The sequence below is a fragment of the Centrocercus urophasianus genome, unplaced genomic scaffold, assembly GCF_019232065.1.
Source record: "Centrocercus urophasianus isolate 14NV4802_14NV808 unplaced genomic scaffold, USGS_Curo_1.0 seq_372, whole genome shotgun sequence".
Lineage (NCBI taxonomy): Eukaryota > Metazoa > Chordata > Aves > Galliformes > Phasianidae > Centrocercus > Centrocercus urophasianus.
The window spans coordinates 337-12,502 of NW_024884947.1; the positions used below are offsets into that span (position 1 = coordinate 337).

At 37.9% G+C, this 12,166-nt stretch overlaps 1 protein-coding gene across 1 annotated transcript; it reads right to left on the reverse strand.

Annotated features, from left to right (window-relative positions):
• Positions 1-522: 522 nt before the first annotated feature.
• LOC122167554 (chromodomain-helicase-DNA-binding protein 1-like) lies at positions 523-10,848 on the reverse strand (the record flags this gene model as incomplete). Its single annotated transcript, XM_042832222.1, has 10 exons — positions 523-671; positions 1,353-1,502; positions 3,055-3,126; positions 3,402-3,554; positions 7,520-7,682; positions 7,852-8,040; positions 9,118-9,308; positions 9,751-9,840; positions 10,410-10,626; positions 10,721-10,848. Coding segments are annotated over 10 exons (1,502 nt in total), but the record flags the coding sequence as incomplete, so codon positions are not given.
• Between the last annotated feature and the right edge of the window lie 1,318 nt (positions 10,849-12,166).

Consider the following 12,166-nt stretch of genomic DNA (forward strand, 5'->3'; position numbering starts at 1 on the left):
TGGTGTGACAGCTGTGCATGGATGTCCAGAACATGGCTTGTCTTTTACATCACTGTTGCCACTGTTGAAACGCACCACTCACTCCTCACTGTGCTCACATCCGCTATTTGGTCTCCATAAGTGTTCAGCAAGTATTGATGTATGTCAGTGGCTGTCATTTTTTCCACATGGAGGAATTCAGTGACACACTTTGCTTCACATGCACTTCCACGTCAGACACCATTCTGTCAGACTGCCCCTCTGCTGCCATCTGTCACACATCAACAGTGTGTATCTGGATACTGGTGGCAAGGAACAACCTCTACTGCCATACTACTGACATTGGCCTTTGACATTTGAGCCAACAGAGTAACATAGGAGACATTACTTTTGGAGCAGCCCTTGTAAATATAAATATACAAAATATAACCCACTGCCACATATTTTTTGCCTTTTATCAACCAAGAGATCTTACTTGCATTTTTACTGAAATAGTCAAGTATACTTAAGCATAAATTAATATGCAAGAATATATAAAAATACCTTGAAGGAGTAGAGCCTGTATGTAGTACAGTTTTCCCTGTGGTGTCCATTCTCTGAATCACTAAATGATCTAACACCATTTTTTTCTTGGCTCTTTCAAGAATATCTTCTTCTACCGATCCTTTTGTGACTAGCCGATAAATATTAACCTATGTATATTATAATAAAGGCTTTATTTATATGCTCACAAGTTACACATGACAATATTCAGATAAAATTAACATAAAGAAATAAAAAAAAACCACAAAACATAAAATACCTTGGAACAACAACAGGGAGAAATTTTAGCCTGAACTACAAAACTTCTAAATATTACTGATTGTCATATGCAACCATTTGATCATGTTATCATGGTTTCTACATAAAGTTTTTACAAAAATTGAATTTTAAAAAATGTATTCTTATAACTCCCCTCTTCAATGATTGTGCACAAGCACAGTAACAAACAAGTGCCAATGTTATTACTTGAAGTCTTCTGCAAGAAACAGAAGCCAAAGAGATCTACTGAAATAGAAATACTAAATAATTAATATTAAGAGCACGTGCCGTAAATATAGCAATTATTTTCTAGAATGACACGAACCCATGAACAGGCCCAGAACAATTCCCTCTACCCATCCATATATTGTAGCTACCACACCATCTGTCCGTATCGGGAGATTTTTTTTTTTAAGACTTCAAAGGTGCATTATTAACACTTTTAGACATACCTAGCGAGTACTAGTTATTCTCAAAGTACACAAAGCCTACAAAGGCCTGGACAAACAGCTTATGGCTACGCTGTGTGAAACCCTCATTCAGGTTTGGAGTTTATAAAAAAATGCGCATACCTGTTTCTTTTGTCCAATCCTATGAGCTCTAGCCTGTGCTTGCAGATCATTTTGTGGATTCCAGTCAGAATCAAATATAACTACAGTGTCAGCAGATGCCAAGTTTATACCTAATCCTCCAGCTCTGGTAGACAGCAAAAAGCAGAAATCCTGAAATCATAAAGTAAGAAATAGCTTTATATACGTATTAGTTACAATAAACTTCAAGGAACCAGTATATGCAGTGGAACATACTATCAACTGATACACTATTAAATAGATGTTCCATAGGTGAAGGTTCTTTAAGTATAAAGCAAACTGATCTGTTTCTCTTGTGAACAGTTATCAATTTCGCCATTGTAATGGAATTCCAAGGTTACAGCCTGAACCAATGGGTGAGCTACAGGAGTACGTGAGCATCTGGAGCAGGTGGGGGGGTCTAGAGCCACCCCTTCTGTCTCCACGATACTTCCTGTGCCATCTGAGTCTGTGCGGGTCCCCCTTTCCCCCACCCTTCTCTGCTGCAGTGCGATGGTATGAACGGGGGAGGGTCTCATTCCTCAGCTCATCCCTTTCTCCAAACTGTTACCAGGAGGGATGAGTTAATTTCTCTTTGATATCTTTACCTATAGCATCTATTTCTCAAATAATGGCTCTGTCATTGCCTTTATTTACTCTACAACCATGATTTAAAGGAAGCAGCATCCAAGAAGTTGAGTAACAGCCACTTCGGGAGAAAAAACCTAGCAAAGCAAAATATGGGCAAAAAGTACAAACTCCTCTGCTATTAAAGCCTTGTATGTACTCAAGGCTCAAGCCCTCGGGCTTGTGATTTTCTTTCCTGTTATGATGTTAAGAGATAGGAAACAAGCATTCTGCTAGGATCAATGCTCTTCAATATATTCATAAACAATATGAAAATGATATGATCAAAATTTTCAGAAGGTAGGAAGTTAATCGGGGACAAGTATGAAGGGCTACAAAGGATCTTATGAGATAGCATACAAAATTGAAGATAAAGTGAAGTAGAGACTAATTTTGAATGTTAAATACAGTGACAAGTAATAGCAAACCATTAACACTCAAGAATGAGTCTTCGGAGTTGCCATAAATATTTCCATGGAGACCTTTGCTTAGTAATAGCCAAAAATAATTAAGTAAAATGAAGTTTTATGGAGTATTAGCAAACATATACAGAATAAAAAAAGGAAGCAATTTTGTTTCTGCACAACTTTTTAGTTAGTCTCCATTTTTTGAACAGCATATGAAGTTTGGATCCTCCTCCACTTCAAAGAAACAAACACATATGCAACACAGCTACAAGGATTCCAGAAAAATGCAATGATATCTATACTAAAAATTTTAATAATTTAGTTCTGTTTTAACAAATATCTTAAGTTTATGTTATGAAATTAAGTCCTTCCTCCTAAACCACAGCAGAAATATAAGCTCAACAGTAAATGACAAATGCTGTGCTTCTACTACTGAAAAAACTCTGACAGTGCAGAACAAAAACCTATGATTATCAAAGGTATAGAATGGCTTCTGTCAAAAATCTAAAACTGTAACTAATAGTTAAACAATTTTCATAAATTGTTTCTTCTTTAATCTCTTCTCAGAAAAAATTGAGTTGTTGAAATTTTATTTGTTATCCTATAAGGTTTTTCTGTTTTCAATTTTCCTGCCATATAGATTAAAAAACCATCACCCACTAATGCCATACCTCTGATCCTTCTGCATTGAAGTGATCTAGTGCTTGTTTCCTCAGTTCTCCTTTTATTGATCCATCAAGTCTCTAAAGAGATCAAATATTACAGTTAAAAAGAAACTCTCATACTATATTCTAATCAGAGCAACCTGAATGCATACTTAGTTGCCAAAAGAATTGAGGGCAAGGGGAGGAATGGGGATGAAGGAGGAGGAGGAGAATAATGCAACACCTCACACTATAGTAATTGCCAGTCTTTTTCTATACATAAAATTAAACTTCTATAAGTCTTTTTACAGAAAGGACACTTTTAATTAAGATAAAGATTAAAGCTTCTTCACTACTACCATCAAAATCCTTACCTGAAAAGGAAACTGACGATACTTCAAGTATTCTGCTAGGATGTCTAGCATCCTCACCATCTGAGAGAAAATCAGTACTCTGTTGCCACGTTCTCGTAGACGAATCAGTAACTTGTCAAGGAGGATTAGTTTCCCACTGCTACGAATTAAATGCTACAAAGATAAGAAGTTGTGTATTGCAAAATAAGTTTACCTCAGCACTAACATACACTGCAGTTGGTTAGACATTCATTTTATGTCTGCTTTCTTGTCTATTGGCATAGGAAGAACGACAGAAATCCTGACATTCCATTAAAAACGCATTTTAAAATATGCACACACAAGTCTCCTAGACCCAAATAACACGTTCAGATGACCACACAACACCACTAATATACATTTACTAGTATGCAGCATTAACTGAACATGAAAGCTTAATAAGGATTTAGTCAGTCCTGACCTTGTAAAAGCTTATATATATATAAAAAAAAAAAAAAAAAAAAAAACACTCTAACTGAAAGCAGAGATACTAATTAGCATTATTATTATTTTTTTTTAAAGGAAATGCATTTCTCTGGCTAATAAAACAGCATTTTATTAATCAAAATATTAGAGCAATTAGAATACAGATTCAAGTTTTTTTTCCTACCAAATCAACAACAAAAAAACAACAAAAGACTACCTGACTACTTTAGTATTACTTACTCTTTACTTTCCATATTTTGAACAGAAATAAGCATTGCTACTTAATCCTCTAATTATTTTTTCAATAACGAAAAATTTGTCAAGTTTCTCAGCCAAGATAAGTGAGAGGAATATTGTTTGTAGAGTCCAACAGGCTTTAGATAATTTACATCATCATCCCTTCTCAGCTCCAGTTGGAACAACTAGAACCAAAATTCAGGTGCACGTAGAACTTATTGTTGGAAACATTAGGTCACTTTAGGTGAAAAGGTTCAGGTTAGAATTATGCAGAATAAAAAAATTTGGAGTTAGTTGCTTTTATTCCTTTTGCCAGAGAAGAGAAGGATGCATCATTCATAACAAGAGCTAACAAAGCTTATTCAGATGAGTCAAGGAAATCGTTGTTAAAAACATGCAGTTATTACAAATAATGGCTGAACAGTTCTGAAGGATTTAATTATAATTCAGGTAGTTAAAGTGTGCCAAGTTGTAAAACACCCTAGAATGGCTTGGGTTGGAAGGGACCTCAAGGATCATGAACCTCCAACCCCCCCACCACAGGCAGGGCCACCAACCTCCCCATTTAATACTAGACCAGGCTGCCCAGGGCCCCATCCAACCTGGCCTTGAACACCTCCAGGGATGGGGCATCCCCAGCCTCTCTGGGCAGCCTGTTCCAGCACCTCACCACTTTCTTGGTAAAGAACTTCCCCCAATATACAACCTAAATCTTCCCTCCCTCAACTTCAAACCATTCCCCCTTGTCCTACCAATATCTACACTTGTAAATACTTGACTTCCATCCTGTTTGTAGGTTCCCTTTAGGTACTGGAAGGCTGCAATGACATCACTCTCATACTCTTTAGCTTGAAAAGCACTTCATGATATAAACCAGCTTGAAATCACAAGCTGCCACTGAACAATCTTGTAGTTTTGGAAAAAAGTCTTCAAATTATCAACTTCAAGGCTTACAGAAAAAACTGATCTTCAGAAGCATTTATGTTGGTAAAATTGCCACCAAGTACCCACCAAGCTTCTCTCTTGCTCCCCCTTCTCTTTCTTGGCAGGAAGAAGGGGAGAAAATAAAATGAAAAACCAAACAAACAAAAGTTATGAGTTAAGGACAGGAAAATCGCTCATCAGTTACTATCACGATCAAAACAAACTTGGCATGAGGGAAATTAATTTATTGCTAATTCATAACAATGTAGAATAGTGAGAACTAAAAGCAAACTAAAAACTCCTTCCTCTCCATTCCACACTTTTCTACTTATTCCCCTCTGAGGGGCTCAGGGGGGTGGGGAATGGGATTATAGTCAGTCCAAAATACAGCTCTACGGGTACTTCTCACATTCTTTCCCTTCTCCAGCATGGGGATCATCCTACGGGATACAGTCCTTCTTCATGAACTGCTCTGATGTGGGCATCCACAGGCTGCTGTTCTTCAAGAACGGCTCCAGTATGGAGCTTCTCCACAGGATACAGTGCTTCAGGAGCATGCTGCTCCAGCATAGGTCCCCCATGGGCTGCAGCTTCCTTTAGGGTGTGGGGTCATTGGACATTAGGAGAAACTTTTTCTCTTAGAGGTTGGTCAGGCACTGGAATGGCCTGCCCAGGGAGGTGGTGGAGTCGCTGTCCCTGGTAGTGTTCAAGAGGCGCCTGAATGAGGAGCTACGAGATATGGTTTAGTAGCTTGTGGTACTAATAGGAATGGGAGGGTGGTTGGACTAGATGATCTTGCAGGTTGTTTCCAACCTTGCGATTCTGTGATTCTGGGTCCTCCATGGAGTGCAGTGTGCAGAGTGGAGTGCCGTGAGCCAGCAGTGTGCCCTTGTGGCCAAGAGGGCCAATGGCATCCTGGGATGCATTAAAAAGAGCGTGGCCAGCAGGTCGAGGGAGGTGATCCTCCCCCTCTACTCTGCCCTGCTAAGGCCTCATCTGGAGTACTGTGTCCAGTTCTGGGCTCCCCAGTACAAAAAAGACAGGGATCTCTTGGAAAGAGTCCAGCAGAGGGCCACAAAGATGGCGAAGGGACTGGAGCATCTCCCCTATGAAGAAAGGCTGAGTGAACTGGGTCTGTTCAGCCTTGAGAAAAGAAGACTGAGAGGGGACCTGATCCAGGTCTATAAATATCTAAGGTGTGGGGGGCAGAATGGCGAGGCCGGACTCTTTTCAGTGGTGAGTGGAGACAGGACAAGGGGAAACGGCCGGAAACTGCAGCATAGGAAGTTCCGCACAAATGTGCGCAAGAACTTCTTTACGGTGAGGGTGACGGAGCACTGGAACAGGCTGCCCAGGGGGGTTGTGGAGTCTCCTTCTCTGGAGATGTTCAAGACCCGCCTGGATGCCTACCTGCAACCTGCTGTAGGGAACCTGCTTTGGCAGGGGGGTTGGACTCGATGATCTCTGGCTGTCCCTTCCAACCCCTACAATTCTGTGATTCTGTGTATATCTGCTCCAACGTGGTCTTCCATGGGCTGCAGAGGAACAACTTATTCCTCCACAGGCTGCAAGAGAATCTCTGCCTGGAGTACCTCCTCCTTCTTCACTGACCTTGGTGTCTGCAGGGTTGTTTCTTACATTTTCCTCACACCTCCCAGTTGCTGTGCAGCATTTTTTATCCTTTCTTAAATATGTTATCACAGAGGCACAACTAGTATTGCTAACTGGCTCAGCTTTGGCCAGTGGTGGATCCCTTTTGGAGTCAGCTCAAACTGGCTCTTATCTGACTTGTGGGAGGATCTGGTCTCATATCAGAGGCTACTTCTGCAGCCCCCCTGCTACTACCAGATCTTTGCCACATAAACCCAATACAAGTATACAGATTAGTTAACCTTTAAAAATTAAGGAAAAACACACACACACACACACACACACACACACACACACACACAAAAAGGAAAAAAGCAACCACAAAACAATCACAAAATGTTTATGACTTCTATTTTCTTTCATTTTGGTTGCTTGAGGACATGCAGAGAACTGTGCTTAATTACAAAAAAGCTTAAAGATTCTGCAGATCACTTTCTGCTATAACATGAACTGTTGGTATACCAATGCCAGTCACATGCAATTTCATTTATATGAAGTTCACTGTTTATTTAACTGCTTTATTTTGATCTGGGTTTAAAATAGGACATAGTTTGAAAACATCTGTATTTTCAGATTAAGTAAATTTATTTCCATTTTATTTTGGTCATATTTCAAGTCAGATACATCTTATTTAGTATTGATCTATTATTCAGTTCTAGCTAAAAAATAAGAATCAATTCACTTACCTGTAAAACCCAGGGATAAATTCTTAATAAAGAAATCGTTTATTAATATTAAATATTTAATATATAGTTCTATTAATATACTTTAATAAGAACTAGTAAATTGGCAGAACAGTAGAATGACTACATGATATAAACCACAACTTTATAAGAAGAAATTATAAAACAAAGTGGCATTACCTGTAAAGCCTCCTGTTTATTATAGAATTCATTATCATCTGGTGGTTTAATAAGGTAACAATGGTTACAACACTTCTTCAGTTCCATCATGATGTTCAAAAATCCTGAAGTACTGCCTTTAGAACCTTTGCTCAGGGCTTTATAATTCCTGGTTAAAATCCACCTATGATATAGAACGTGTAGTGGAAATAATTCCTAATATTTGTCACGTTTCCACAAATGATAAGCTCTCAAACTGTCAGTTCAAATTGCATTATGAGAACTACTACGCTTCAGTACTTTTCATATAGACATCCAATTAAAATAGCTGAATTTTAAGTGTCATTTCTTACTTGTAATATTGCTTCTGCAATGCACTCATTTCCATCCTTAAAATTTGTTCAACCTTAGCAGGTAAAGACTTTTCTACATCTTTTTTAACTCTTCTGAGTAGAAATGGTTCAAGTTCTTTGTGAAGACTTGCATAACCAAACTCTCTCCCTTTCCCATGCTCCTCTTCAAAATCCTCCCACGAAGAAAACCTTCAACATAAGAAAAAATAAAGGTAAAATAGCGACATCATGTGAACAACCTGAAGAAGCAACAGCCAAGAAGAAACAGAACACACAAAGCCCATAAATACAACACACGCACACAAACGTATATGGACTTCTTCCCCACTCTCCTCTGTTTAATTTAATAATACACTTCTGAATTTCTACATCCCAAGAAATTTTAAAAGTTTTGTCTGCAAATAGTAGAATGGAAATTTCCAAGCACTTCCACAAAATGTAAATTAAAAATAAGTTACTGAATAATTTCTCCAGTGAAAACCCCTGCATTTTACTTTTCTGCATGGAAACGCAGGTAGAAAATTACAGAAATCCCATTACTATATTTCTTAAGAGCAGCATAAAAAAAACAGTTGCACGGTTGGACGAAGTGCAAGAGAACAGTCCATTTTACATACTTTTTGCAGCTTACATGGACTAGCTGAAATTTGATTATCCTCTGATATGTGCTAACAAACTAAGCAAATGGACTGTGAGGTTCTGAAGAAGTCAATGAAATTGCATAGTTCCAAAACTAATTGGAGCTATAGTGCTTTGTATTTTGAAGATACCTGAAAAGAACATGTACTCTCATTTATCCAAGATATAAACATAAACCAGTACAGAACAGTATCAGTACAATAAATCTATTGTATGCAAAACATAAAGGCAAATTGGCTATCTAATTGAACTACTGCATATCAGGCATCATAGTACAAACTTGCTTTCATTAATGGTACTAACATAGAATGCGTTTGAGAATGTCTTTTTCTATTTCCCCAAAGTAAATTTAAAAGGAAGACCACATGGATTAAGATGCATCTTCTCAGGAACTTGACCCATTCAATCCATCTTATTTTTTTTGTGGACTACTAAAACCGAAAAAGCAGCAACTGCTTCAAGAACAATCTATGAAGAATACCATGAAAAATTACGTATATCTATTTTATACAAAATATTTAAACTATTTCACAACACAATTCTCTCTATATTGATTCTTCAATCACTACAATATTCCACCACAATAAAGTTGATAAATAAGAGGAATCACATAAAACTCTTCCTTACTTCTCTGGCATGATGAAGTGCAGCAAAGACCAAAGCTCTTTGAGGGAGTTCTGCAGGGGGGTTCCAGTAATAAGAAGACGATGACTAGACTTGAAGTCTATTAAAGTCTTGTATAGAAGGGAATCATCATTTTTTAAACGATGAGCTTCATCAATCCCTATAAACACCCAATTCAGACCACCAAGGAATGACTTAAAGAAATGGAAGGGGGGGGAGGGAAGACATTAAATGAGTTAGTGTCATGCAATTTCTGAATTTTTACATAAGGTTATAAATCCCATATTTTTTATTTTAATACCATATTGACACCTATGGGTTTTTATGTTTGCTGGATTCAACTAAAAGGTATAGAATCATTCCAAGTTTAAAAGGAAAGCAAAAGGCTAAGAAGTTAACCTATATGTTTTCAAATAATAATTAAAAACAAACAAACAAAACACTCTTCTTTCCATTATATACAAACAAATGGAACCATTTCCTGGATGACAGTCCACAGGGAAGTAGATCATTTTAAAAAGCAAAGAAATTACCACAGTAATGAGAAGCCCAAACAAAGAACCCAAATACGTGTAACTCAAAAACACGTCAAATGTAAAACTCACTTCACCTCCCTGAAAAAATAGGTGTGATTACCTTATCCTTCAGCAAGATTTCATAAGTTGTTAGAAGTATATTAAATTTTAATCGCTTGGTCTGTGGATGCATCCATTCATGAGTTCTTATCTACAAAAAACAAACAAACAAAAAACAACAAAAGAATCAGACAAAACGTAAGCTAGAGTCATCATGATCAATAAGACTTCAAGCACTATAGCAATGTAAATGTTGAGAGACATACAATAATTTGAATCAAGGAACCGGAACGCAATATTCCAGGTGGATTTTTCTTTTTGAATTTTTGAAGAAATGGCAAAGAATTACCACTTTTACGTTTTTATTTTTAATTTGACAGTTACTTAAATTCCTCCTTTCAGAAAAGGAATTTGGAAATTATCATGGACTTGTATGCTTAAAAGTTTTATTTTATGCAGCTAAATAACTGCATGACAAAAGACAATATATTTTCAAATACAAGGTTACATTTTAAATCTTTTTTATTATTAAGCCTTAAAGAAGTCTTTCACATACATTTATATAAGATCAAAACTTAAGCTTTTAATTTGCATTTTAAACACAATGTTTAAAGTATTTGCTCAGTATTAACCAAAGTATTGGAGACTAGCAGAAGACAAGAAAATAAAATGGATCTTGTTTACTGCTTAGCTTCTTCAATGATACAAAGAAATACTCACCATATTTCTACTAGTTATATCTCCTAAGTAAACCACAGCATTCATCTGAGGAGCCCAAATCTGAATCTCTCTTTGCCAAGATGTCAAAGTAGAAAGTGGCACAACCAGCAAGAAAGGCCCATACAGTTCATGTTCATGGAACAGGTAGTTCAAAAAAGAAATTGTTTGTATTGTTTTACCCAGACCCATTTCATCTGCAAGAATACAACTATTCCCTCTAAAAAAAAAAACAAAAAAAAACACAAAAAAAAACAATTGTTATGAATACTTACAATTTAGAAACAGTAAAACTAATTTAAGACTATACTTACTTGCACCACGAGTGAGCAAGCCAGTTCAGCCCATTTAACTGATAATCTCTTAACTCTAAACAATCGCGTCCTCCAATATAAGGTGGTTGCTTCTTGAACGCAACAAACCTCGGCCTCTGTTTTAGAATCTGTTTAAAGCAAATTAAGCATCAATAATACTACAGAATGAAGTTACCAAAATATCTTCCTATAGAAACAAAAAAGCAGTAGTAACCTGCAGGGTGACCAAGTCCAGTCTTAATTCACCACATAAAACTAGTCCATATAACACAGTCAACTCATTTGCAAATTCAATTCAGCTAACAGTTGAACTAAATTCCACAACAGAGATGAAATTAACTTGTTCACAGAGGTTACTTGTAAAAAAATACTAGAGCACCAAATTCCATCTCTGAACAACAATATAAGAAGTTGGGAAAAAAAAAGCCTACAAAAGCCTCCATATTTTGCAGTTGTTGAGAGTAGCTGCAGTGGAGCCAGCCTGGCCAGAACTAAAACAATCAATCTTGAGATAAAAGGGGGTTTCAGAAATACCCTAGAATAGGATCAGACCTAAAGTGCAGGACAAGGGATCAATTGGTAAATGAGGCTCAGTGGGAGCCCAACTCAAGTGCCTGTACACATAGAACACAGGGAACAAGCAAGAAGAGTTACAGGTGTGCATATGCCTAAACAACTATGATGTCACTGGCATCACTGAGATGCGCTGGGATGACTCTCATGACCAGAACGTAGGAATAGATAGGTATAAACTCCCCAGAAAAGACAAGCAGGGGAGAAGGGGAGGGGTTGTTGCCCTCTACATCAAAGACCACCTGGAGTCCACAGAGTTCCACCTGGGAATGGATGAAGAGCTGACAAAGAGCTTATGGGTGAAGGTTCAAGGGAAGGAGACATCATAGAGGGGGTCTGCTACAGGCTGCCTGATCAGGAAGACCAAGTGGTTGAGGCCCTCTAAAAACAAGAACAGCTTGATATTCACAAAACATGGTCCTCATGGGGGACTTCAACCACCTCGATAGCTGCTGGAAGAACAAAACAGCAGTGCATCAGACATAGAAGAGGTTCCTGGAATGTGTTGATGATAGCTTCCTCTTTCAAGTAGTACATGAACCCATGAGAAAAAGTGCTATATTGGACCTTGTCCTCACCGACCAGGAGGAGGCGGTGAGTAATGTGAAGCTCAAGGGCAGCCTTGGCTGCAGTGACCATGAAATGTTGGAGCTCAAAATCCTTAAGGTATGAAAGTGGGTACACAGCAAGCTTGCTACTCTAGACTTCAAGAGAGCAGACTTTGAACTTTTCAGGAAACTGCTCGGCAGGGTGGCATGGGAGAAAGCCCTGGAGGAAAGAGAAGCCCAAGAAAGGTGGCTGGGATTCAAAGACCATCTCCTGCTTATTGCCTGGGAGAAGAGGCCAAATCCCTCCTCATCACAACCTCCCTTC